This window comes from Oncorhynchus mykiss, chromosome 5 (genome assembly GCF_057628025.1).
Source record: "Oncorhynchus mykiss isolate SJ-2025 chromosome 5, ASM5762802v1, whole genome shotgun sequence".
NCBI classification, from domain to species: domain Eukaryota; kingdom Metazoa; phylum Chordata; class Actinopteri; order Salmoniformes; family Salmonidae; genus Oncorhynchus; species Oncorhynchus mykiss.
In genome coordinates, this window is record NC_143026.1 from 64370955 (window position 1) to 64393860 (window position 22906).

Consider the following 22906-nt stretch of genomic DNA (forward strand, 5'->3'; position numbering starts at 1 on the left):
AGGATATACTGTACTCTTTGTCAATGTTGCATGAATGTGCCATGATTCATATACATTGCACTGATAGCATGTGTAATGTATATGTTAAGAGTTTCTTTATTTGTTACACAATCATTTTGACTTGTTCCTGCCAACACTCATCATCGTTCCCTCCAGTTATTGTTACCCATCAAAGTTTTCCCCCCAAATATATCATATCCCCAGGTTAAGTCCAATAACCATACAATCAGAAGTTACCTACTAAATAGCAGAGCACTGGGTCCACAGTCTTTAGGATGACAGATCATTTCAATCACTCTACACCTTGCCTCATTAGGTTTCTATATGAGTATACAATGAATACATTTCCCCACCTACTGCCTGGCTCTATGCTACCCTGTGAATTCTAGAACAGTCTACACCTTGCCTCATCAGATACATCCTAATTTCCCGCAAATGATCATGTGAGCTTGTTTTCTTATGGTCTTGGAGGCGTGTCTCTGAAGATTGCATGTGACTGGTACTGCTGGTAACGTGCTGAAAGGGCGTAAGGCCATCAGTGATAATGGCCATATCCGCACACTCAATTACCCTATACCTAGAAAATTACCCTATACCTAGAAAATTACCCTATACCTAGAAAATTACATTTCCAGGAAAAAGTTTGCAACATTTATATACATAAAATGCCTTCAGGACAGGGATGGATACTTAGCTGTTTGTCCAACAACTCCCCTTCTCAGTGGTGTAGTTATGCATTTATTACACATGAGAATGCAACATCCAGTTTGAAATTTTATTGTAAAATTGAAAAAAAGGAGAGAAAGAGAAAAGCCCCAATAAGCATTTCTTTTTATAGATACCTTATCATAACAGAACAATAACATAAATAAATACAAATGAAATAAATAAACAATTAAATAATAAATAAATAAATAAACACATACATAATTAAATATCAAGTTCCTTACCTGATCAAATAAATAATTATAAAACCATTAAATCATTAATCATTAATATGAAATAATCTAAGCAGCAAGTATTCAAGAAATTTCAACGGGGAAAAAATGTTTGGTTTCTCAGGCTATTACAGAACACATATTTAATGTTTTTTTTATATATAAAAAGGTACTGCTTCCCTTTCAGTTAACCATGCTGTACTGAGCCCATCAAGCAGATAGGTGGCGGTCTCCTCTTTGAAAAAACCTGTAAACAGCATTTTTCTGGTCCAGGTTTAGAGAATAGCACTGAAATGCTTCCCTTGCCCCATAACATGTCAGTAAAGTCTACTAAACAGATTCAATACTTTTGTTATATATTTTTGTATGCTTTGTGCTGAGAAACCAGAAGTTTAACATCTTTATAAAGCAAAAACCCTCCCCTCCCAGCCCTCCCAATTCCACCCACCATAATACCCAAAGAAAGGTCCTGTGCTGATTTTCCATAATATACAGATTTCATATTTATAATAAGCTACTATCCTTAGCATTCAAACCATAGTTAAAGAATCATATTGTTAATACGAGTAGTACCATAATTATAATCTTTAACCCCCCCTAGCCCCCCTATTGAGCATGCTCAGAGATTCAATGACCATCATGGTTAGAGAGATGGAATGACAAGGTATGAACGTGGCAGAATGGTACTACAATGAAAACACTGAAAAACATTTCACTGGCTCAAGCACGTCGTTTAAATTGTAGTGCAATGAGAATTACTGCTGTTGCCTACAAATCAGACAGGACAGCACCTGTAAACTCGCACCCCATGTGGGAAAATAATACTGGAATTGATTTAAACAGTCTGCATCCACACGTCTCCGTAGCAATTATTGTACTCTTAACTTTTACCCATCCATAAAAATTACCTCTCATTTCTCAAACGCATTACATTTCAGCCACAATTGCCATCTTTAATTTGTATTACCCAAGCTGTTGTTAAAGGCCAAATGTAATTTGATTTTAATAATTAAAAAATCCTTCCAGTAAAATTTGTGTAAGAAAAGCTTTTTGGACTAAGGCTCTAGATGCTAGGGGCACATCTGTAAATAACAGTTTACTAAGGTTCCTAGTCCCGACAAGGGAGGATAAACAGAGGGGACATACCACAGTAACTCATGAAGAGACGCTGTTCACTTTTGGCAAATACGGGTAAATATCTACCTTGCAAAAAAAAAAAAAAAATGTCATTATGTTCTTAATCGATCTTGTTCTCTAATTTGCTAATATTTCAACTGTTAATACGTCATTACACATCTACTACCACATATTTGCACTGCTGCATATGAATATTGTGAATCCGTTGTCTGCTATTGGCTTTTCTTCCTTTTTTAGCTTTACAATATGAACATTTTAATGTCTGATGGAGGAATTAAACAGAGGTTGTCCCTTTATAAATGCACTCGGCTGAGATTTGGCACCTCTCATGTTGATAAAGGCATTACAGCACTTTGACAGCATACAAGAACCCCAGCCTTTTGTAGCTTTCAGTGGTCAAGTTTAGTGTGCATTGTCCTTTTGGTTTCAATGCTGAGGCTTACATTCAGAACTCTTCAGAGAGCACTAAATATACATGCTGGTACTTGCTCAGTCACATCCTCGCAGTCAAATTCTCATTCAGATGGTTTGTTGCCCAGTCATTCAAGCAGATATGCCATTTGCCAGACATCAGACAGACGGGATGTGTGGTGGAAAAGAACAGCGTCTACATATTCAGAGTGAGCAGGGCACAGGGCAGTGCTCAGAGAGCAGGAGAGAGAAAGAGAGAGGGATAGAGAGGGTGGGAGGGGGAGAGAGAGAGGAGATAGAGGCCTTTCCTCAGTGGTAGATGGATCGGCATCAGAGGAGAATGAGTATGGTGATTGAACGGCTTTGCGATGGAAATTAGAAAAGGGAATAGAGTTGAGTAGGAATACTGCTACAATGTAAATCTGCAAACCGATTTCATCTCAAACATATCATTAGTGTAAAACATGTTTATATTTCATAGGAATAGTATATTCTACTGCTTTAACAGTTGACTTTTTACTAATACTCTTTAAATTATCGTCTCCATCTGGCTATAGGAGTTGCCAACTATTAGACAACACATTAATGGTTCTTCAGGCTAATAGCACGCTGTCTGCGTCAGAGTTTGTTTTGTTGTTGTGTGTTCCTGTTTGTGACTCCCCTTCCGAGCAGCAGCTGCAGTAACTACACTTAATGTCAGGCCTGCTGCAGTCTAATTGATGGATCATTTTGCTGTTAATTTGACCTCCTAAGGCTGCTAAAGCCAAGCTGTTCCTCATGGTGTAAGAGTTCTCCTGTCAGCGTGCTACTATTCCCACCGGAAAGATTGCATCTGCTCTTAAGTTCAGTCCCATCTACAGCAGGCAGGAAGGAAGGACTACACTACACTTGCTCCTCCGTTTGACCTCATTGTTTGCCGCTATACTAAATAAACTCTACAGACTATTTGTTTCCATTCCAGGAATGATACAGTGCCTTTGGAAAGTATTCAGACCCCTTGAATATTTCTACATTTTGTTACGTTACAGGCTTACTCTAAAATGGATTACATACATGTTTTTCCTCAGCAATCCACACACAGTACCCCATAATGGCAAAGCAAAAACAGACTTTTAGAAATGTTTGCACACTTATGAAAAATAAAAAACAGATACCTTATTATTCAGATACCGTATTCAGACCTTTTGCTATGAGACTCGAAATTGAGCTCAGGTGCATCCTGTTTCCATTGATCATCCTTGAGACGTTTCTACAACTTGGAGTCCACCTGTGGTAAATTCAATTGATTGGACATGATTTGGAAAGGCACACACCTGTCTATACAAGGTCCCACAGTTGACAGCGCATGTCAGAGCAAAAACAAAGCCATGAGGTTGAAGGAATTGTCCGTAGAGCTCCAAGACTGTGTCGAGGCACAGATCTGGGGAAGGGTACCAAAACATGTCTGCAGCATTGAAGGTCCCAGAGAACACTGTGGAACCAACAAGACTTTTCCTAGAGCTGGCTGCCTGACCAAACTGACCAATCGGGGGAGAAGGAAGAAGAACCCGATGGTCACTCTGACAGAGCTCTAGAGTTCCGCTGTGGAGATGGGATAACCTTCCATAAGGACAACCATCTCTGCAGCACTCCACCAATCAGGCCTTTATGGCAGAGTGGCCAGACGGAAGTCACTCCTCAGTAAAAGGCACATGACAGCCCACTTGGAGTTTTCCAAATGGCACCTAAAGAAACAAGATTCTCTGGTCTGATGAAACCAAGATTGAACTCTTTGGCCTGAATGCCAAGCGTCACGTCTGGAGGAAACCTGGCACCATCCCTCCGGTGAAGCATGGTGGTGACAGCATCATGCTGTGGTGATGTTTTTCAGAGGCATGGACTAGGATACTAGTCAGGATCGAGGAAAAGATGAACGGAGCAAAGTACAGAGAGATCCTCAGACTGGGGCGAAGGTTCACCTTCCATCATGACAACGACCCTAAGCACACAGCCAAGACAACACAGGAGGGGCTTCGGGACAAGTCTCTGAATGTCCTTGAGTGGCCCAGCCAGAGCCTGGACTTGAACCCGATCTAACATCTCTGAAGAGACCTGAAAATAGCTTTGCAGCGATGCTCCCCATCCAACCTGACAGAGCTTTAGAGGATCTGCAGACAGCAATGGTAGAATCTCCCCAAATACAGGTGTGCCAAGCTTGTAGGGTCATACCGAAGAAGACTTGAGGCTGTAATCGCTGCCAAAGGTAACTCAACAAAGCACTGAATAAAAGGTCTGAATACTTCGGTAAATGTAATATTTCATAAAAAAAAAAAATGTTTCTGCTTTGTCATTATAGGGTATTGTGTGTAGATTGATGAGGAAAAATAACAATGTAATACATTTTAGAATAAAGCTGTAACGTAACAAAATGTGGAAACAGTAAAGGGGTCTAAATACTTCCCGAATGCACTGTATATCATATGTCACATGTCATTTGTGTTTTAAAAGTATAGCATTCTGTCTCGCAGTCACAAACAGGCCCACGGCACATGTGTGTCAATCTAGGCCCTCCCTGAAGCAGTGAGAGAAGGGGGTAAGGTGCTGCTGCATTTATCATGAAAGGCGCAGTGTGAAAAATGAACTCTGTCAGTCAGTCAATTCATTCGAAATGCCAATGTGTAATTGATTGTGTATCTCGTGCCCCGCAGTGCTGCTCTCCACCTGATCAATATTAGCATTATCCTAATTATTTTGCGAGTTAGGTCTCAGGTCCCCATAAACTGATGGTCCCTATTAAAAGAGATGTGCTTGAGCAGGGAGCCCCCCCCCCCCCCCTCCCTGCAGAGAGCAGCTGGAGAAAGCTGGCAGCGGTAGGGGGCAGGACCCAGTAGGCACTGCAACGCTTGGTTGGCAATTTTATAACCATTGTCAGGGTAATTTGTATATTTTATTAACCAGTTAAAGATGTTGAGCTTCTTTACTGCTCCGTATCCACACTACCGGGTGGCACTTTTACAGCTGTGCTTTATGGTCAGATTATCTGTATTATCAGTGCTTTAATGACGCTGCCTCGCTTTTTCCTGACACGGAATGCCTTTTTCTGCAATAAAAAAAGATGGTGGTCTACAATGATAATACATCACATTGGAACGCAGTGCGCTGACAGGGGGACTAGAAACAGCAGAAGATTGAAAATATTGTTCAATACACTGTATGTCTTGAATGTTTGGTTTGACACAATTTCCGGGATATCTTTTGGCACTACAGTGTGGCGCTTTATGAGCAGCTACTCAGAGTTGCTTTGTTCCTTCAACACAGAGAAGTTACTAGAGAGATATGTCCAAGATGATGAGTCCAGATTTGGAATGATGACTGCTAACAGCAGATCTGAACATGCCCAAAACAATCTCTAATCCACATATTCTACGTCCACTAAAATAGTATAGCTTTTAAAATACTTTTTTTATTTTTTATTTTTTTAAAGATTTTTTAATATTCTCAAACCCAGTAGCTATAAATGTAAAAGGAAAATAAAAGAAAAACCCCTTTTCCTGCTCCAACCTGAAGCTAGTAAGTTTCTTCTTAAGTTTTAACTTGTAACATTATTAGTAGTAGTTTGTAGTATTAGTATCATTAATACTATATTATATTACTGTTGAGAGCAATAAAAATGTTTGGTCCTTTGGTCCCTTAGGGGTGAAAGATTTTCAGTTGTACTGTAGCTAATGGAAACCTCAGTGACCCCAGAAAGTCATAGTCTGGCGCTTGCTGAGAGATGGTGAGAGAATAAGAGAAAGAGGGAAAGAGAAAGAAAGTCCATCAGTAGGACAGAATAGCTTCTTTTTTTCCACTGTTTTTCTTGATCTTCAAGTGTTAACCCTCATTTATCCAGTATAGTAAAAGCCACAAGCGCCTCTTTCTTTATATATATGTGTATATAATACGTATATAGAAATCTATTTGTTGTTGCTGCTTTTTTGTTTGTTTGTTGCTTAATTAACAATTCAAGTCTCAACAAGAAAAGTTTCACATCTTTTTTCAGTTTTTTTTTTTTTTTTACTTCTCTTGTATTTCTTGCACTGTGCCGTTTGTTGCGTTGAAGTCCTTCGGTGTAGCTGCTGCCAACTCCTTCACACCTTCTTCAATCTCTTCATCATTGCAATAGCCTACGTCTTCTTCATAAGTAAATGCTGATATGTCTTCGAAAATTCCTTGTGTGGATTTTTTTTAAACATAATTTTTGTTTTCAAAGAAAAAAAGTTGAACTCCAAGATATCTTCAGTTGTCCTCAAAACCTAAAAAATACAGAGCAAATTGTTAGGTTCATTTGGACTCTGAAGAAAGCTCAAGCTAGATGTATTAAACCATACCGGGTAATACAGCTACAAAGACAAGGTATGATTACACAAGCACATGTATTTATAACGTCCTACTGGGCATGGTCAGCTCCTTACACATCTAAGGTTTTTCTCACTTCATCCGTTGACTTGACCTCGAGCCAAATTCCTCGCTCCTCCCTAGTTTCACAGCTGGCCTGCCTTATCAGGAACTGAAACTAGACTGTTGCCCTTTGCCTCCCTCCTTGAGATCATTGATATTCAACAATAGCATGTTTGAACAGAATATAAACTTTCTGCACTTCCCCTTGTCTCACTCTAGTAACTTTCCATACACCACCTTCCTATTCGCCCTCCATTGACCCCAACATATATATTCCTTATGCATGTAAAGTAATCAATAAGTTCTAGTATGGTAACATGAAGAAGTATGTTTCAAGCTAGAATCCAACAAAGCCATGATTAGATCTAGCTTGCTTTTATTTGAATGTTTGATGTTTCTTGATGAACAGATTTTACAGCTTTTTAAAAAAATAGTTAAATTATGCCCATGATATCAGTGTGATAGTTTGGGGAAAGCCAGCCCACATTTGCAAATCAATCTATCTTTGTCTATCATGATGACAGATATCCTATTTCTAGGTGACAGGCACTCTATAAGTCTGAGTCTATAAGAAAGTCCACTGGGCTTACCTGTGCTGTTGCAGTGAACACTGAGGGCTAGGTTGTGTCAGTAAGGGCGGCTGGCATCCTTCGGTCGTTTTAACTGGACTTTCAACCTCTTCATTCCAATCTGAAAGCCGTTCATGGCTTGAATAGCTGCCTGTGCGCTAGCTGGGTTGTCGAAGCTCACAAACCCTAGGAGAAAAGACAGGAAAAGTGTATTAGCCTAAAAGCTAAAACGGTCAATATGGAAATGTAGCCAAATAGGTATCCAATGACTTCAATTATGAGGAAACAAATACAAGATTTCATTCAATGCACTCGCATTATGCATGGACTATTTCAGATTATATCAAAGGGCTTATTTTGATGGGAACCAAAGTAGTATTTGGAACAATATTTAGCATTTTCTGTCATTTAAACCATTTTGCTTCTCAATGTAGCTTTGTGCAAACACTATCAATGAGCATGCCATTGTGGCTGTTCCACTTGCACAGAGAAGCAGAACCCACACAGGCGAACACAGAGACAGGCCGACGCAGAAGCACATGCGTACGGCGCCAGACACTCAAGTCCAAACTCATGCTGAGCATCCTGTTTCCATCAACTGTAAAAATAAAGCCTTGAAAGTCAATGACCAGAAACTGCAGTGGAGTGTGGCTCCGGTTGATGCACTCCCCAGCGTCTATAGTGTCATTAGGAACAGTCGATGACCCATGGAAAAACAGCAGGAGCCTCCCCAGGTCCCCTGACACCTGGGAGGGGAGGTGTCTGCCTACACTGTCCCATTAGGGGGATGGGTTACGGGGGACAGAGGGAGGCAGAGAGGATGAGAGGGGTGCCCTAGGCTGGCCCTGCCACAAATAACAGGGAAGGATGTGGACTTAAAGCAGGTTTAAGGGGAGCTCTTAATGTCAGCTTTTCTCCCAGCACCATCAGTCTGGGTTTATCCCTCTCCCTGCCTTCTACATTAATTACCCTACAGAGCAGCCCAGTCCCCAGACCTAACATTACATTGTAAATGCATAGTGTATTAGTCAATACTGCAAATTTATATGTTATTAAGTCCCCCCTGAGAGCCGGGCGGCAATCAATTTTGCCCAGGGATGTGCGGCTCCCTGAATTGAAAACAAATGTTGATCTATAATTGTCCTTTGCCTTACCCTCATTTTTTCTCCCCCCTCCCTTCATCCCCAATTTTTTTTCAAGCCCAAAGGCAGGTCTGGTCTGTGGGTTGGCAGAGCCAAGTGGGACCAGGGCCAGGTTGGCGTGTGAATCAGCCCCAGTGCGCCCTGGGTATTGGGAAGTAGTGCGGGTAACAGAGCGGTGATCTGGATGCTGATACAGCAGAAGCCCTCACATGAGTTTTCAGGTCAATTTCACATCCACACAGTAATACAGTGGCACAGGGACTGTGACTACATACATGGTATTCCCAAGATTGGCTGTGAACAAAATAGCTAAAAGCTTTTCAAACTCAAAGGACATCCTTAGTAAGATAAGAAGGGAAATATAGGCTACCAACTTGTTTAATGTAAAAGTTAAATTTAGTTGAAATAGCACAGGAATCATACTATCATGATAATATATACAAATGTAAATATTTAAGTAGATCACCTTGTTTGCGATACATGAAAATGATATTTAAGATAATAGATTGATCGATAGAACAAACATAGACCTTCTCTCTATGACCTACTGTACTCTGGCTCCATTACAAAACTCACCGAAGCATTTGCTCTGGTTGGTGGCTCGGTCCATGAAGACCTTGGAGGAGATGACGCTCCCGAAAGGCAGAAACATCTGCATGAGTTCATTATCTCCAAACTCCTGTGGCAGGTGGTAGATGAACAGGTTACAGCCCTCGGGCCCTGCGAACACACAGAAACCATGGCAACCACAATCAGACCTATTTACTGCTTTATTTACCGCTGCCTGCAGACCCGTGGCTTCTCATTTGGCCGGGGAACAGATCTGAGGGGCACGACTAATGGAGTGGCAAAGAAATACATTTGTTAGGAGTTCGGTAACATTATCTTGAAATAATAACAACGCTGTGTTTACCACCACAAATACAAATTGTGAATTTTCCAACTTTGATTTGATTTTGCACGGTGTGGCGGCATGACATCACTGAGGTGGCGACTTGATGATGTGTTTTCGTGGAGCGGGGAGCATTACACCTCTATTCGAGCATCTAATCTAGTAAAACCTCTCAACCTTTAATCAAGACAAAGGCCGACATAATAATAAATGCATATGTCTTTGAGGAAAAGCTGATTGGTAATGACTTAGAAAGAGTGAAACCAAAATGACATTTACACACGGTTGTCATCATAATGCTGTGTAGGACAATCAACTAAGCAGATTGAGATGTGACCTATAAATGTGTTTGAAACCAGTCAATGGATTACACAACGCAATCAACCATTAGATGCTCAAATGTAATCTCTATGTTGTCTACATTTTGGAAAAGGTTAAAGCTAAAGTCAATCATGCTAGACTGCATCACATCCAAAGATGCTAAGATGACGATGCTTGATTACTTTTCTTTCCCCCCAGATAATACCTTCACACAGCTAGAGTACTATGTAACACTTTCTAAAAAGGGAACATGTAATCACTGCATTATAACACCTCGACAACATTACCAGGAAAGTGTAATGCCAAAATCTGAAAGACAATAATTGCAATGAAGCAATTAACAGTGAATATTTAACCATTTATAATAGTGTAGTACAATAGTTGTAAAAGAGTGTTAGTAATATTGTTCTCTCACCCTCACCTTCTCTCTGTTGCTGCTGCTGGATGACCTGTGATGGCTGAGGCAGTGTCTGGCCTATGGGAGTCAGTGTGCCAGCTGGGTAGATAGCTACAACACATTGAAGGGGAAACACAGAGAGAAACAAGGGGGTTCATGTCAGCGCTGCTGTAGGTTTGGTCATCACTGAATACTCAAACTATTTGTGTAAATATTTATAACAATCTTTATTATAGTAATCTTTATTATAGTTGGTCAGTTGTGCTGTATGCTTTCAGTTACAGTATTGCAGTTTGTCATTCATTATACAACGGGTGGGTATAATTCTGGATGTTGATTGGTTAAAACCGCATTCCAGCGGGTGTCTATTCCACAAGTTACCACCGGCTAAAGCTATGACGTTGAAAAGCCTATTTACTCTGTTCCATCTCACTGCGCAATCCACTGTCTCATCAGCCCAGCCAGACTTATAAACTTGATCTCCACTATAAAAAGCATTTAGACATTATCTCCCATTTCTTTTAGACTAACAATTGGTTTTCAACAGCTGAGATTTGTATAAACCTTGCTGTCTGTCTCTCTGACATTTGCAACATTGTTTCAATAATATTGAAATTCGATCTCCAGCTGTCCCATAGTAATGAAAGTGTCTGGAGTCGGGACAAGACAGACAGGCAGATTTTCACAGCCACTCGAAATCATGAATCAGCTGGCATCATTTCTATGGATACATACAAAGAAATACGAGTAGAAAACAGGCCAAATGAAACAAAATGCAGCTAGGTTGCAGTCTTTCCAGCGTCAGTTTAAAATGATTGGCGTTAGCTGTGTTGTTGGCTAGTTCCTCTGAACAACAGTGTCCTGACAAGAGAGCACAGTTTCTATGCCAGGTGAAATCGCACATAATTGTTATGGATGTATCCAAATGTCACCAGAAAGCAGCTTTAACAAACGCAAATGCAGCTACTTTGCTGTTATTCTGGCTGCACTGTTTGATGTGACTGTAAATTAGCCGTAGTTGGCTAGCTAGCAAGCAAGGAATAGGAAAGCTGCCAGCCAGTATGGCATTTAGAACAAACAACTGGGTCCATAGATACAGAACAACAAGACTGACCGACTGGGTCCATAGACACAGAACAACAAGACTGAACGACTGGGTCCATAGATACAGAACAACATGACTTAATGACTGGGTCCATAGATACAGAACAACAAGACTTAATGACTGGGTCCATAGATACAGAACAACAAGACTTAATGACTGGGTCCATAGATACAGAACAACAAGACTTAACGACTGGGTCCATAGATACAGAACAACAAGACTGACCGACTGGGTCCATAGATACAGAACAACAAGACTGAACGACTGGGTCCATATATACAGAACAACAAGACTTAACGACTGGGTCAATAGATACAGAACAACAAGACTTAATGAATGGGTCCATAGATACAGAACAACAAGACTTAATGACTGGGTCCATAGATACAGAACAACAAGACTTAATGAATGGGTCCATAGATACAGAACAACAAGACTTAATGACTGGGTCCATAGATACAGAACAACAAGACTGACCGACTGGGTCCATAGATACAGAACAACAAGACTGAACGACTGGGTCCATATATACAGAACAACAAGACTTAACGACTGGGTCAATAGATACAGAACAACAAGACTGACCGACTGGGTCAATAGATACAGAACAACAAGACTGACCGACTGGGTCCATAGATACAGAACAACAAGACTGAACGACTGGGTCCATAGATACAGAACAACAAGACTGACCGACTGGGTCAATAGATACAGAACAACAAGATTGACCGACTGGGTCAATAGATACAGAACAACAAGACTGACCGACTGGGCCCATAGATACAGAACAACAAGACTGACCGACTGGGTCAATAGATACAGAACAACAAGACTGACCGACTGGGTTCATAGATACAGAACAACAAGACTGACCGACTGGGTCCATAGATACAGAACAACAAGACTGACCGACTGGGTCAATAGATACAGAACAACAAGACTTAATGACTGGGTCAATAGATACAGAACAACAAGACTGACCGACTGGGTTCATAGATACAGAACAACAAGACTGACCGACTGGGTCCATAGATACAGAACAACAAGACTGACCGACTGGGTCCATAGATACAGAACAACAAGACTGACCGACTGGGTCCATAGATACAGAACAACAAGACTTAATGACTGGGTCCATAGATACAGAACAACAAGACTGACCGACTGGGTCAATAGATACAGAACAACAAGACTGACCGACTGGGTTCATAGATACAGAACAACAAGACTGACCGACTGGGTCCATAGATACAGAACAACAAGACTGACCGACTGGGTCCATAGATACAGAACAACAAGACTGACCGACTGGGTCAATAGATACAGAACAACAAGACTGACCGACTGGGTCCATAGATACAGAACAACAAGACTGACCGACTGGGTCCATAGATACAGAACAACAAGACTGACCGACTGGGTCCATAGATACAGAACAACAAGACTGACCGACTGGGTCCATAGGTCCATCGGTCTATCAACTGAACCAATAGAACGAACGACCAGCCTGCTTGGGTAGCAACCCTACATTTGTGTCGGGACTATATCTCGTGGAAGGACGAAATTGTATGAATATATTCATCAAAATCATGTTTTTTTATGAGAATATGTCAATCATTATTTGAATATGTTAGTAACCCGTTGTATAAAAGTGATAATGCCTCCAAAGACCGTGCAATATATCCTCCAAACACCGGTTTCTCTGGCATTATCACTTAAATGTAGCATGTAAGGGATAATCAACGAGGGGCTATGCGTTCTATGGAAAATAACGAACTACGTGGACGGTGTGTTGCACTACACGCTAGAAATGTGTTGTTCAACATCCACTGAAGTAGCGAGCAAGTTCACTAGATCGCTACAGTAGTTGCCAATGGTAACAGATCAAACTCTTACTAGTTTAGCTAACCAAACCATCAGTTTGCCATTATGAAAATCGAATTTAACAATACCAATGTTTTCAGAACATGTAAGAATGAACTATAGCCCCTGAATTCTTCCGTGCAAATATACCATGCCTTATACGGAAATGATGAGCGCCCTAGTATTCCCTTCACAACAATCAGAAACAAGTATTAAACAATTCCATGGTATAATCTGCATTATAAACTGGGTGGTTCGAGCCCTGAATGCTGATTGGCTGTATCTATAACCGTATTCCGCGGATATGACAAAACATTTATTTTTACTGCTCTAATTATGTTGGTAACCAGTTTATAATAGCAATAAGCACCTCGGGGTTGGCGTTGCATAGTGCATAAGAACAGCCCTTAGCCATGGTATATTGGCCATATACCACGCGCCCTTGTGCCTTTTGCTTAATTACACCATGATATTGTTGAATACTAGTTTCTGATTTGCTTGAAGGGCATTCTAGAGCGTGCATTATTTCCCTATAATGAACAGCATGGTAGAATTCAATGGCTATAATGAATTCTTACCTGTTTTGTTTGAGCCAAATTGAAAACATTATTGGCATTGTTGAATTCGATTTTCATAATAGCAAGCTAGAACTGATGGTTTGGTCAATTTTTTTTTACAACTAACGCTCATTGACCTATCTGTGGTTTGGTTAGCTAAACTAGCGGGTCTGTTTGTTTGGCTACCACGGCAACTACTGTAGCTATCTATTAAACTTGCTAGCTACTTCAGTAGACGTTGAACACATTTCTACAGGCAAATGAACACATTCCTAGTGGCAAATGTGTTACATTATAGCCATGGTATAAAAGGGATAATCAACTCGCTAAGGCGTCGTAGAACACACCTTCCACGTCGTTCATTATTTTCACATAGAACGCATAGTCCCTCGTTGATTATCCCTTACATAATGTTAACTAGTAGAGATAAAATAGCACATGTGTTGTAAGAAAGTAGTGTAGGGTTTCATTACCATACTACAAAAAATGCATCATATGAATTTACTGCACCTCAGTTTGGTATGAGCCTTGAGGTCTTATCTCAGTGTGTACATAAGGCCTACCTGTGTATTGCTGTACTCCGGTGAAGGCTTGCTGGAGGGTGTCTGCAGCGGTGGGGCTCTGGGTGGAGTAGGACGGCAGGCCGTTGCTGTACATGGTCTCCACGGCGGGATGTCCGTTGGGCTGATGGTGGGGGATGCCCGTGAAGCCGTTGACGATGGGAGTGACGATGCTGGGAGTGGTGATGTTGGCTGGTGGAGAGCTAAGACCTGCCGAGACAAGGACATTTCTACTTTTACAGACTATCGAACACACACACACACACACACACACTTTTGCTCGCTACACATCCTCTCCATCACAAAGACAGGATTCCTACACGAAACTGTCACATAGCAGGCGCTGGTGGTGACACATCCCGCTGGATCACTGGGAAGTCAACCTGTGAAAAATGAGCCTGTCTGTAGTGTTTGTGCGATAGCCTGCTGGATCCGAGTGCGAGCGGGATGATGAAACCACTATGCAACTCCAGTAAGATTCTGACGAGATAGGGGAGAATACAGTGAAACATTTACTCAGTGTGGACGCGGGTAGCCTACTCTCTTTATATATCATGAAAAAGATCAGATAGCTTGGCACACCATGAGCACATAACACACACACACACACACACACACACACACACACACACACACACACACACACACACACACACGGTTGCAGGATGTTTTACGGTTAGAATAGAATTGGATGCTCCTCTCTAGTTCGATGAATTTTAAACCAGCCTCTTGTTGAAAGTGTGCAATCTTGGGCGGAATGTGAATGAGTCCATTTGAGGAGGATCTCACTATGGATGATGGCTACTTTGAAAGGCTGCTCCGTGGTAGAGCATCAGCCCTCGCTGAGAAACGGGCCCCCTGGGGACCACCTTTCAATCTGGAGCCAAGACGGGATTGGACAGAAAGGCCGGTTGTCACGGAAACCCTCAGGCATGCCATCATAGCAATTTGTCCGCCTCGGTAAAGAGCCCCTAAAGAAAAGTCCACATAGGGATGGATACATACGGTGGGTATGCTATGCTGCATGGCTGGGAGTAATGCTAATGCCTTGGTAAATAGGCTGTGGCTCACACACAGAAAAACCTGCACAGAGCCATGTCAGCCTGAGACTACCCACGCACTCGGAGCACAGTTTAAGCAGTGGGGAGCCTGACACTCATGCAGCCAACCGCTGTGACCAGGGGAATTGCCCGGGTCCCGGCGAGAGCTGTTGTGTCTTTTGCACCATTTCCTTTTTTTAAGCTCCCCGCATTTGCTTGTTTCCTGCAGAACTGTGATGAATTAGACTGCAGCTCTGGCCCATTCTCTGGCGGGGCCCAGGAGACTGCTGCTCCCCGTTCTGAGGGTTCAGACAGCCAGTCTGGCCGACCACACGCACTCTATTGTACCGCGCCATAATGCAGCCTCTCCATCATCAGGGAAATTCATTTTCCAAGGCTTAGCAGTGGGCCGCGGCCGCCTTGTGCTTCAGGGTCAGCAGGCAGACGCAGCGCACGTGTGATAAGAGCCCAGAGAAAGGAGATTCTAAAAGTCACAGGGTGGGAGATGATGCTCGTTGGGGACGTTTGGCGCCAGAGAGAGCCCTGTGGATCATGGAGGAGACACAGCTGCAGGGAGTCATGTCTAAGTGTAATGTGAGCGACTACAGCTTCAAACTAGAAAAATAGTATTTATGGTTGTAAAATAATAGTAGTAGTAGTAGTAATTGCAGTAGTAGTACTGGTAGTAATAGTGATTTCATAGGCTATGGGTTAGTTATAGTGACATATTTTGGGGTGGTTTGAAGCTGTATAGTTGTTATAGTGGGTTATAGTGGGCTAGTTTAGTAGGCTAGAGTGAATACTATATCATCATAAGCCATAGAATGAATTACTATGATCAGGGCACCCTTGGGAATGAGACCCTGGTATCAATGGGTTTTCCCTAAATAATAATTATAATAATAATAATAATAGTATAATAAAAGTGTTTTTAACGTCTCAAAATTAATGGGGATACTTTCTGAAAGTGTCGTAGCAACAATTTCAGTTTAGAATGTTGAAGCCTGCGTTCCACCATTGAAATGAATGGGGATACAACAAGCTTTATAGTTTTTGAAGTAGAAACGGAAGCAAAAAGCTGTGTTGAAGCCATCTATGTTGAGTCAGTTTGTGGTGTATCCAAATTTTGCCTTTGAAATCTATGGAGCTTTTATGCACATCTTAAACGGTTATAGTTCAAAAAGTATACATGGTATCAAAAAGCTGTATACAAGCACACTATTATAGACCAGTCTGCACATTTGAGTTTGAATGGCGTTTCTAGCTTAAACGGTTGAAGACTAGTTGCGACCAGAATTTTTCCCATTCAAGTCTATAGCACCTGAAATGCTGATGTATGATTTTTTTAAAGCATCAGTGCCAGTGCCAGTCTGCATGTTTTAAAGTTATTTTGGTGTTGGTAGCTTTAACGGTTTTGGCCCTACAGGTGGCAATGAGAGGCGAATAATAATAATAATAATTATTATTATTAAGTATAAACCATTTCTAAAGTTGTGCCTTGCTTTCAGCAAGCACACTTAATAATGAATGCTACTCAGCTCTGAGGGAGAGAAGAGGCCGAAAGTGCTCGAAAATTTGTTCGTAGATACAGTACCTACCTATCTAAGGCATAAGTGGATTACGAAGAATATACTGAGAATCTGATTCCATTTTCCTGCATATTACTTTCCACACAACCATACCATTCCATGAACTACCGTTACTGGCAAATATTATGTTCTTAAACATGAGCAGACCTCAACTAATGTATTTCTAGCTAGAGTAGGAGAAATATTGTACTCCATACGGTGCCATACATAACAAGACATTTCATTTTATACTCCAGTGGACATATAGCCTCGCATTGTGAAAATCATATTCATAGCGTGTTTACAATGCACACACAAGCATGTGCCTGTTTACATATGCCTGTTTACTGAATGCATTGTCCCATAATAATGACATGTTGTTTTGCACTCCAGAATGGGTCAATAGGAAACTACGGGTCAAGAGATTGCTTATATTTCACAACTCGGTTTTACCTGTCAGCTTTCTAAGGTTATTATACCATGAAGTGAGTATACTACATATTCCACTTGGTTTTATGTTATGAAAGCATAATTACATTTACGTTATTACCGCCTGTTCTTTGGGAAAATTGTTGTGATTGCACTGAGAAAGAAGCATAAGAGTATTTATTATGCTAGTTATACATTCAAATCAACAAGGAGCACTGGACCCATTTTGGAGAGCAGGACAGTCAATATGAACACACGGACTGTCTCTCAGCGAAGCAAGAAATAAGCATTCATAACAGATGTTTTCATTTATTGATTCAAAAACTAGGTGCGTTCGTACTCGGAGGGCAAACTACACTCAAACTGTTCTGGTTGTTCAAACGTGAATGAAGAAAGGTCTAAAATGTTATAAAGGGTGTAGATTACAATTCCAAGAGAACTACTAATGCTACTCGAAAATTACTTTTTGTCATTAAAAGGTGTTATTCATGTTAATGTGGTAAAGTCCTTAAAAAGTCCAAAATGGAGTTCTATTAGATGATGCTGAGACTATATATGGTACATATTGTATAAAATGTGATTCGATATAGTGGTCTGTACGCAGCAACCCTGGTAGGATGAATGTGGCTTGTGCCAAAGGGGGTATTCTGTCTGAGCTGGTATCCCATGGCGAACGTGACACACAGCTACCCAAGGTGAGGCCGCCCTGAGCCCAGGCAGGCAGGCGTTCCCACTGAGGCGTGGTGCTGCTCAGAGCCCTTCTGGGGGTCACAAACACTATGTCAAACAGCTCATTTGCTTCAACTGTGGCATTAGTCACTCTGGAATTGTCCTGCATCATGTTTTTGACCAAAATCCAAACCCACTTTCATCAATGACACAATCAGGGCTGAATTGAATGGGAGTGTGGTTAGGCAGGGCCCTATATGTATGTAATGGATGTATTCAGCCCATGTAGAGCAGCGCTCTGGAACGTAACATTATGTGATTTTGATTACACACTTCCTGGTCATGTGATCGACCTAACAAAGGACTGCCGTTCCCCTCCCCATATCTATCCCCCTGGGATCGGCATTTTTTGTTTGTTTCATTTTTGTTTCTCTTGAAGCTCAGGAAGTGCACCTGCTGAACATTATTGTCAAAAAGCATCATCATGCATCATTGTAAGGATACATGCTCTAATCAAGTCAACCATCTGGCAGGCTGCTTATACGCCATCAAGCTGAAAAGCTTTACATCTGTTGATCAAATGGGTGTTTCATTGTTTTCAGAAAGCACCCCTTAACATCTCTGGCGCTTGAAACTTTTTCTGCTGTGGTGCACAAGCTTTATGTTGTGATAGGCAGGCGTGCGCAGAGGTGATTCAGATCATTAAAAGAGAGGGTAATGCACCACGTTTACCTCAAGATCAGCCAGGCTTTGAATGGTCATTTTTACGACACTGTTTGTAATTTATGGTAATTCAGGCACTGCATTGTGGGACTTAGCGAGGCGCCTGTCATCATCCAATGGACTTCTTCGGGTTATTAAGGAGATTTAGGCTAAGGTTATGAACATAGAGGCTAAAACCTTTCTATATTTGATGTCTAAGCCGCATATTTGGCACTGCTGATTTTTTTTGGGACAAATCTAAGTATAGTGGCAATGCATTGTGTCAAGATATGGAGAGTCGATGAGACAACTTTGTGGGCCAGCATCAGTAAAGAACATGAAAGCATGTCTCTAACATTACAATGAATTATTCCACTTATTCACTGCATGAGTCTCAAAGTCTCTAAGTGGCTCTCAGCTCCCTTAAACAGACAGCCTTGCCAGTAATGTTATGTGCTCCTTCAATGAACTTTAAATAAGTCATGGCACCAGTAGACATGTGAAAGGGGAGGCTGTTGCATACATACACCAGTCTGCTGCCTATCAGCACAGACTCCAATGAATGGAATCAAAATTCCTTTCATATTTATTGTAGTCCTTGGAAACTCTCTCTCTTGCAGTGATTAATAATGCATTGGATTCAATAATAAAAGTAATCAGCAGACTGTAGCTTACACAGAAGCGTGTCAAATGCTAGACATATTTCAGCGCTTCTCGGATTTCTGAGAGGGAACACACACCATGGTGAGCTCTTTTCAATACCAAAGGCCAGTTCATTAAGCTCCTTGCATTGCAGATTGATAAGCCATTGATTCCAACCCCCCTGCAATAGCCTATTTTTCTTATGATTATAACATAGTGGATTGCTCTCTCGAACAAGGGGGTGCAGTATTATGAAGCCCTTTGAAAAGGTTAAATGTATATGAAATGAATATCTGATATGGCTCAGTATTGATTATGCACTTATGTATATTTCAAATCAGTATTATGTATTTGCTGCATACATAGTCCATACAATGTGTGCATAATGAAGTGCATGTGGGGATCCTGTCTCTTGGTCTTTCATCACAGTAGCACTATACTGCAGTCACGCTTCAGTATAAATACTGAACACAACACATACAATGCAGTGGAATTCTGTCCTGTATTACCAACGAAGAAGAAGCACCGCAGCTAAACTTTTAATCACTGCCTTTGATTGATTACCTGTGTAAAAAAAAGTGCCCACTTTGCATAAAAAAAAAATGTCACTGTAAATATTTGACAAATAGCTCCTCTCCAGCCTCCACCACTACCATGCTTAACTTAGTGCATATATACAGTACACAGCATGTGCATATTGGCATGTTCCATCAGATATACATGCATGCATTCAGTCATGAGAGAGAGAGAGATGGTCACTGACAGAACCCATTCTAACCTGTGATATAGATTTTCAGAGTAGAACGTAAATGTGCTTTAAAATGGGTCATGTCAGACAGATGCGTAATCTTGACTGTTGATTCCCTCACAGCTATACAGTTATAATGTTATACAGTTACCAAACTCACTATACTGCAATGTCAGGGGAAATATACAAATAAACACAACAAAGACTTAGAATTTGTATTATTCATTTTGATGCATGCTTTGTGAGAGAGGATCTTGTGGGTTCCTCAGTTTCACAAAAAATGAAATATTGCTGAATAAGCTAATGTTATGCGGTAGCTATCTCAAAGTCCTCTGCTGCACTCCCTGTAATGTGTCTGTATAGAATGATGGGGCCGTTTGTAATGGAAAACTGAGGGAAGTGCATGCAGATCCTGTGTAAGTGTTTCAAAGCACAAGGTCAAAAGACGGAGGAGAAATTAGTGCCTGTACCTGTAAACGTATCTATTATGCTCCCGATTCGATTTACCGCACCAAAATATATCTGCATACACAACATAAATATGCAAATCACATCAAATGTATTTTTCTTTTCTTTTTTCTCCAACAGAATAATTTTGGATTATCAGTAGGCAGGCATTTCCTCTTTTCTCTTGGCCTTGCTGCAGTCTGAGTTCTCTCTTCCCTCTTCCTCCCCCCCATCTCCCAAACTCCACCCACCCACACACATAAACACACACACACACACACACTTACACCCACTCACCCAAAGGGAATGAAACGCATTGCTTACCCAGTGCCTGGTGGAACTCCCCAGACACCGGGGTCATGGAGTTGGGTGGGAGGCCGTTGATGCTGAGTGCCCCCATCTGGTGGAGTTGGGTGGCGGGGAAGGCCATGCTGGGCGTCAGGTAGCCCCCGTGGCTCGCTGCCATGATGGCTGCCTGCTGCTGCATGAGCTGGGGGAACAGGAGGGAGGGAGAGAGAGGGAGAGAGGTTAGTATAGAGGGAGGGAGAAGGGAGGGAAATGAGGGATGGGCGGTGAGCGAGAATTAGAATAAAGCGAGAGATGAGAGAGAGAGAAAAGTGACCGAAGAAAGTATGAGGAAGAGACGGAGCGAGAGAGAGAGAGGTGGGGGGGACAGGGAGAGAGAGTAGCATAGGAAAGTTATAGAGGGAGGTATAGATGGGGTTGATGGGTGTATAGTGCATGGAAAGTAGAGCGGAATAAAAGAAAGGAAGGGGGGGGGAAGTCTGTCAACCTATGTTTAGTGAATCTGTCTTTCCTCACAGTCGGAAGGCTGTCAGCAGCTGTAGGAATCTTTCAATAGCTGTCTGTTGGGCTCATTCAAATCAACGGATTGACATGTGCACATTATTCCTGTCTCTAGGGACCTGGGAAAGTTCAGAGGCAGAATTGAATTGCATTTATCTTCCTTTGTCAAACTTCTCTGTGTGTCCCTCTCTGGTTGTGTAAGGTAAAGTGGAGGGGCAGTGACATCTCTGTGGCTCCGCTCGCTGGGCTCTTTTTAACTTGCTGCGGTGCCACTGGCGTGTCACGAGCAGCAACCTGTAATGACAGTCCATTTACACTGGACACAGTGATAAAGAACTAGGCTGACACCACTTAGCACGAACACACAGATAAACCCATTCTCTATCCAATACTGCCTAGAATATACCCACACACGTCTAGTATTTCTGCACTCCGTCTCAGATACTGAGGGCCTAATTCCAGAGAAAATCCATCATTGTACGAAGGTGTTTACAACCTCTGGACCAGTGGGTTTATCTGGGAAATCAATGTTATTTTGTAGGGCATCTAATTCACGATAAGGAATGCAGGTATGTGGAGGAAAAACATGGACACAATCGGACAATCCCATTCCTGTTTAATATCCCACAGCGCCCTCCGTCCTGTTGAAAAAGTGTATTGGCACCCCCAGTCTGACTCAGCTAAGCAGAAATCAAATGCCTTTGCAACTAGCTAGCTCTGATGTTAATGACGATATTGTGCGGCTGAGGCAGAAGATGCCACTCTCCCTGTATTTGCATGGAGTCCCTGGATAGGAAAAGCCAATTATTTTCCCTCAATGCCCCTGTCAGGTAACCTAAAAGCGGCTGTCCTGCCACAAAACGGGCGCCGCTGGCACCTCATCCATTAGCCACATGCCTTACCACCACTATCTATTAACTCCTTTTGTCATTTGCATAATTTTATCAACATGACAAATGGGGATCATCCATTTTGCTCGGAATAAGATAAATTGAGCTTTTAGGGGTTTGGAAAAAGGGGCGGCATGGAGAACTAAAAAGCACGACCAAGAAAACAAACAATGATAAGAAGTCAATGTGAGAGCTGTGGTTGGTGTGGGATAGAGATGGTGTTAATGCCCTCATTAAGTTTAGACTGGGGTCGGAGGTTTGGGGTAAAAGGCCTCTGATCTGATTGGCCCCCGTATCAGAGCATACTGTCACACAAGTCAGTGGCTTTTGTCCCCCTCTCAGGATCTTCTGCCTGCTTTCAATATGAGTTGGGGACTTGGGCTTACTCTAATAACCTTGCAACCCATTTGCCAGTGGCCTATACAAGTTGATGGAAGCTGCAGCAGGCCTAGATGGTAGAATAACAGACTGAGGCAGAAGGTCTCCGTATAGCTGTGACTTTACATGCATAGATAATGCAGTCCTTCATGCCAGCTGCCAGATTGTCATGGATAACAACATGGCATTCAGTGATGCTTTTTCAGAATTAAAATGCAGCAAATTGGAAGCTGAAGCATGTAATTATGTTGGAATGAAGTGGGTAATACAAACTG

At 41.8% G+C, this 22906-nt stretch overlaps 1 protein-coding gene across 16 annotated transcripts in view; it reads right to left on the reverse strand.

Annotated features, from left to right (window-relative positions):
* Positions 1-5923: 5923 nt before the first annotated feature.
* The window catches only part of LOC110524279 (CUGBP Elav-like family member 5), a 273042-nt gene continuing 256059 nt past the window's right edge, over positions 5924-22906 (reverse strand). For 8 of the 16 annotated variants that reach the window (XM_090235486.1, XM_036978037.2, XM_090235487.1 and 5 more), the window contains 6 exons: positions 20881-21046; positions 14315-14521; positions 10251-10337; positions 9193-9336; positions 7496-7660; positions 5924-6760 (listed from right to left, as the gene is read on the reverse strand). In XM_090235486.1, coding sequence (XP_090091612.1) covers positions 7533-7660; positions 9193-9336; positions 10251-10337; positions 14315-14521; positions 20881-21046 — 732 coding nt within the window. In that variant the 3' untranslated portion in view covers positions 5924-6760; positions 7496-7532. Of the gene's footprint in view, positions 6761-7495; positions 7661-9192; positions 9337-10244; positions 10338-14314; positions 14522-20880; positions 21047-22906 lie in introns of all 16 variants that reach the window. The other 8 variants (XM_036978035.2, XM_036978033.2, XM_036978032.2 and 5 more) reach the window with 1 other exon arrangement.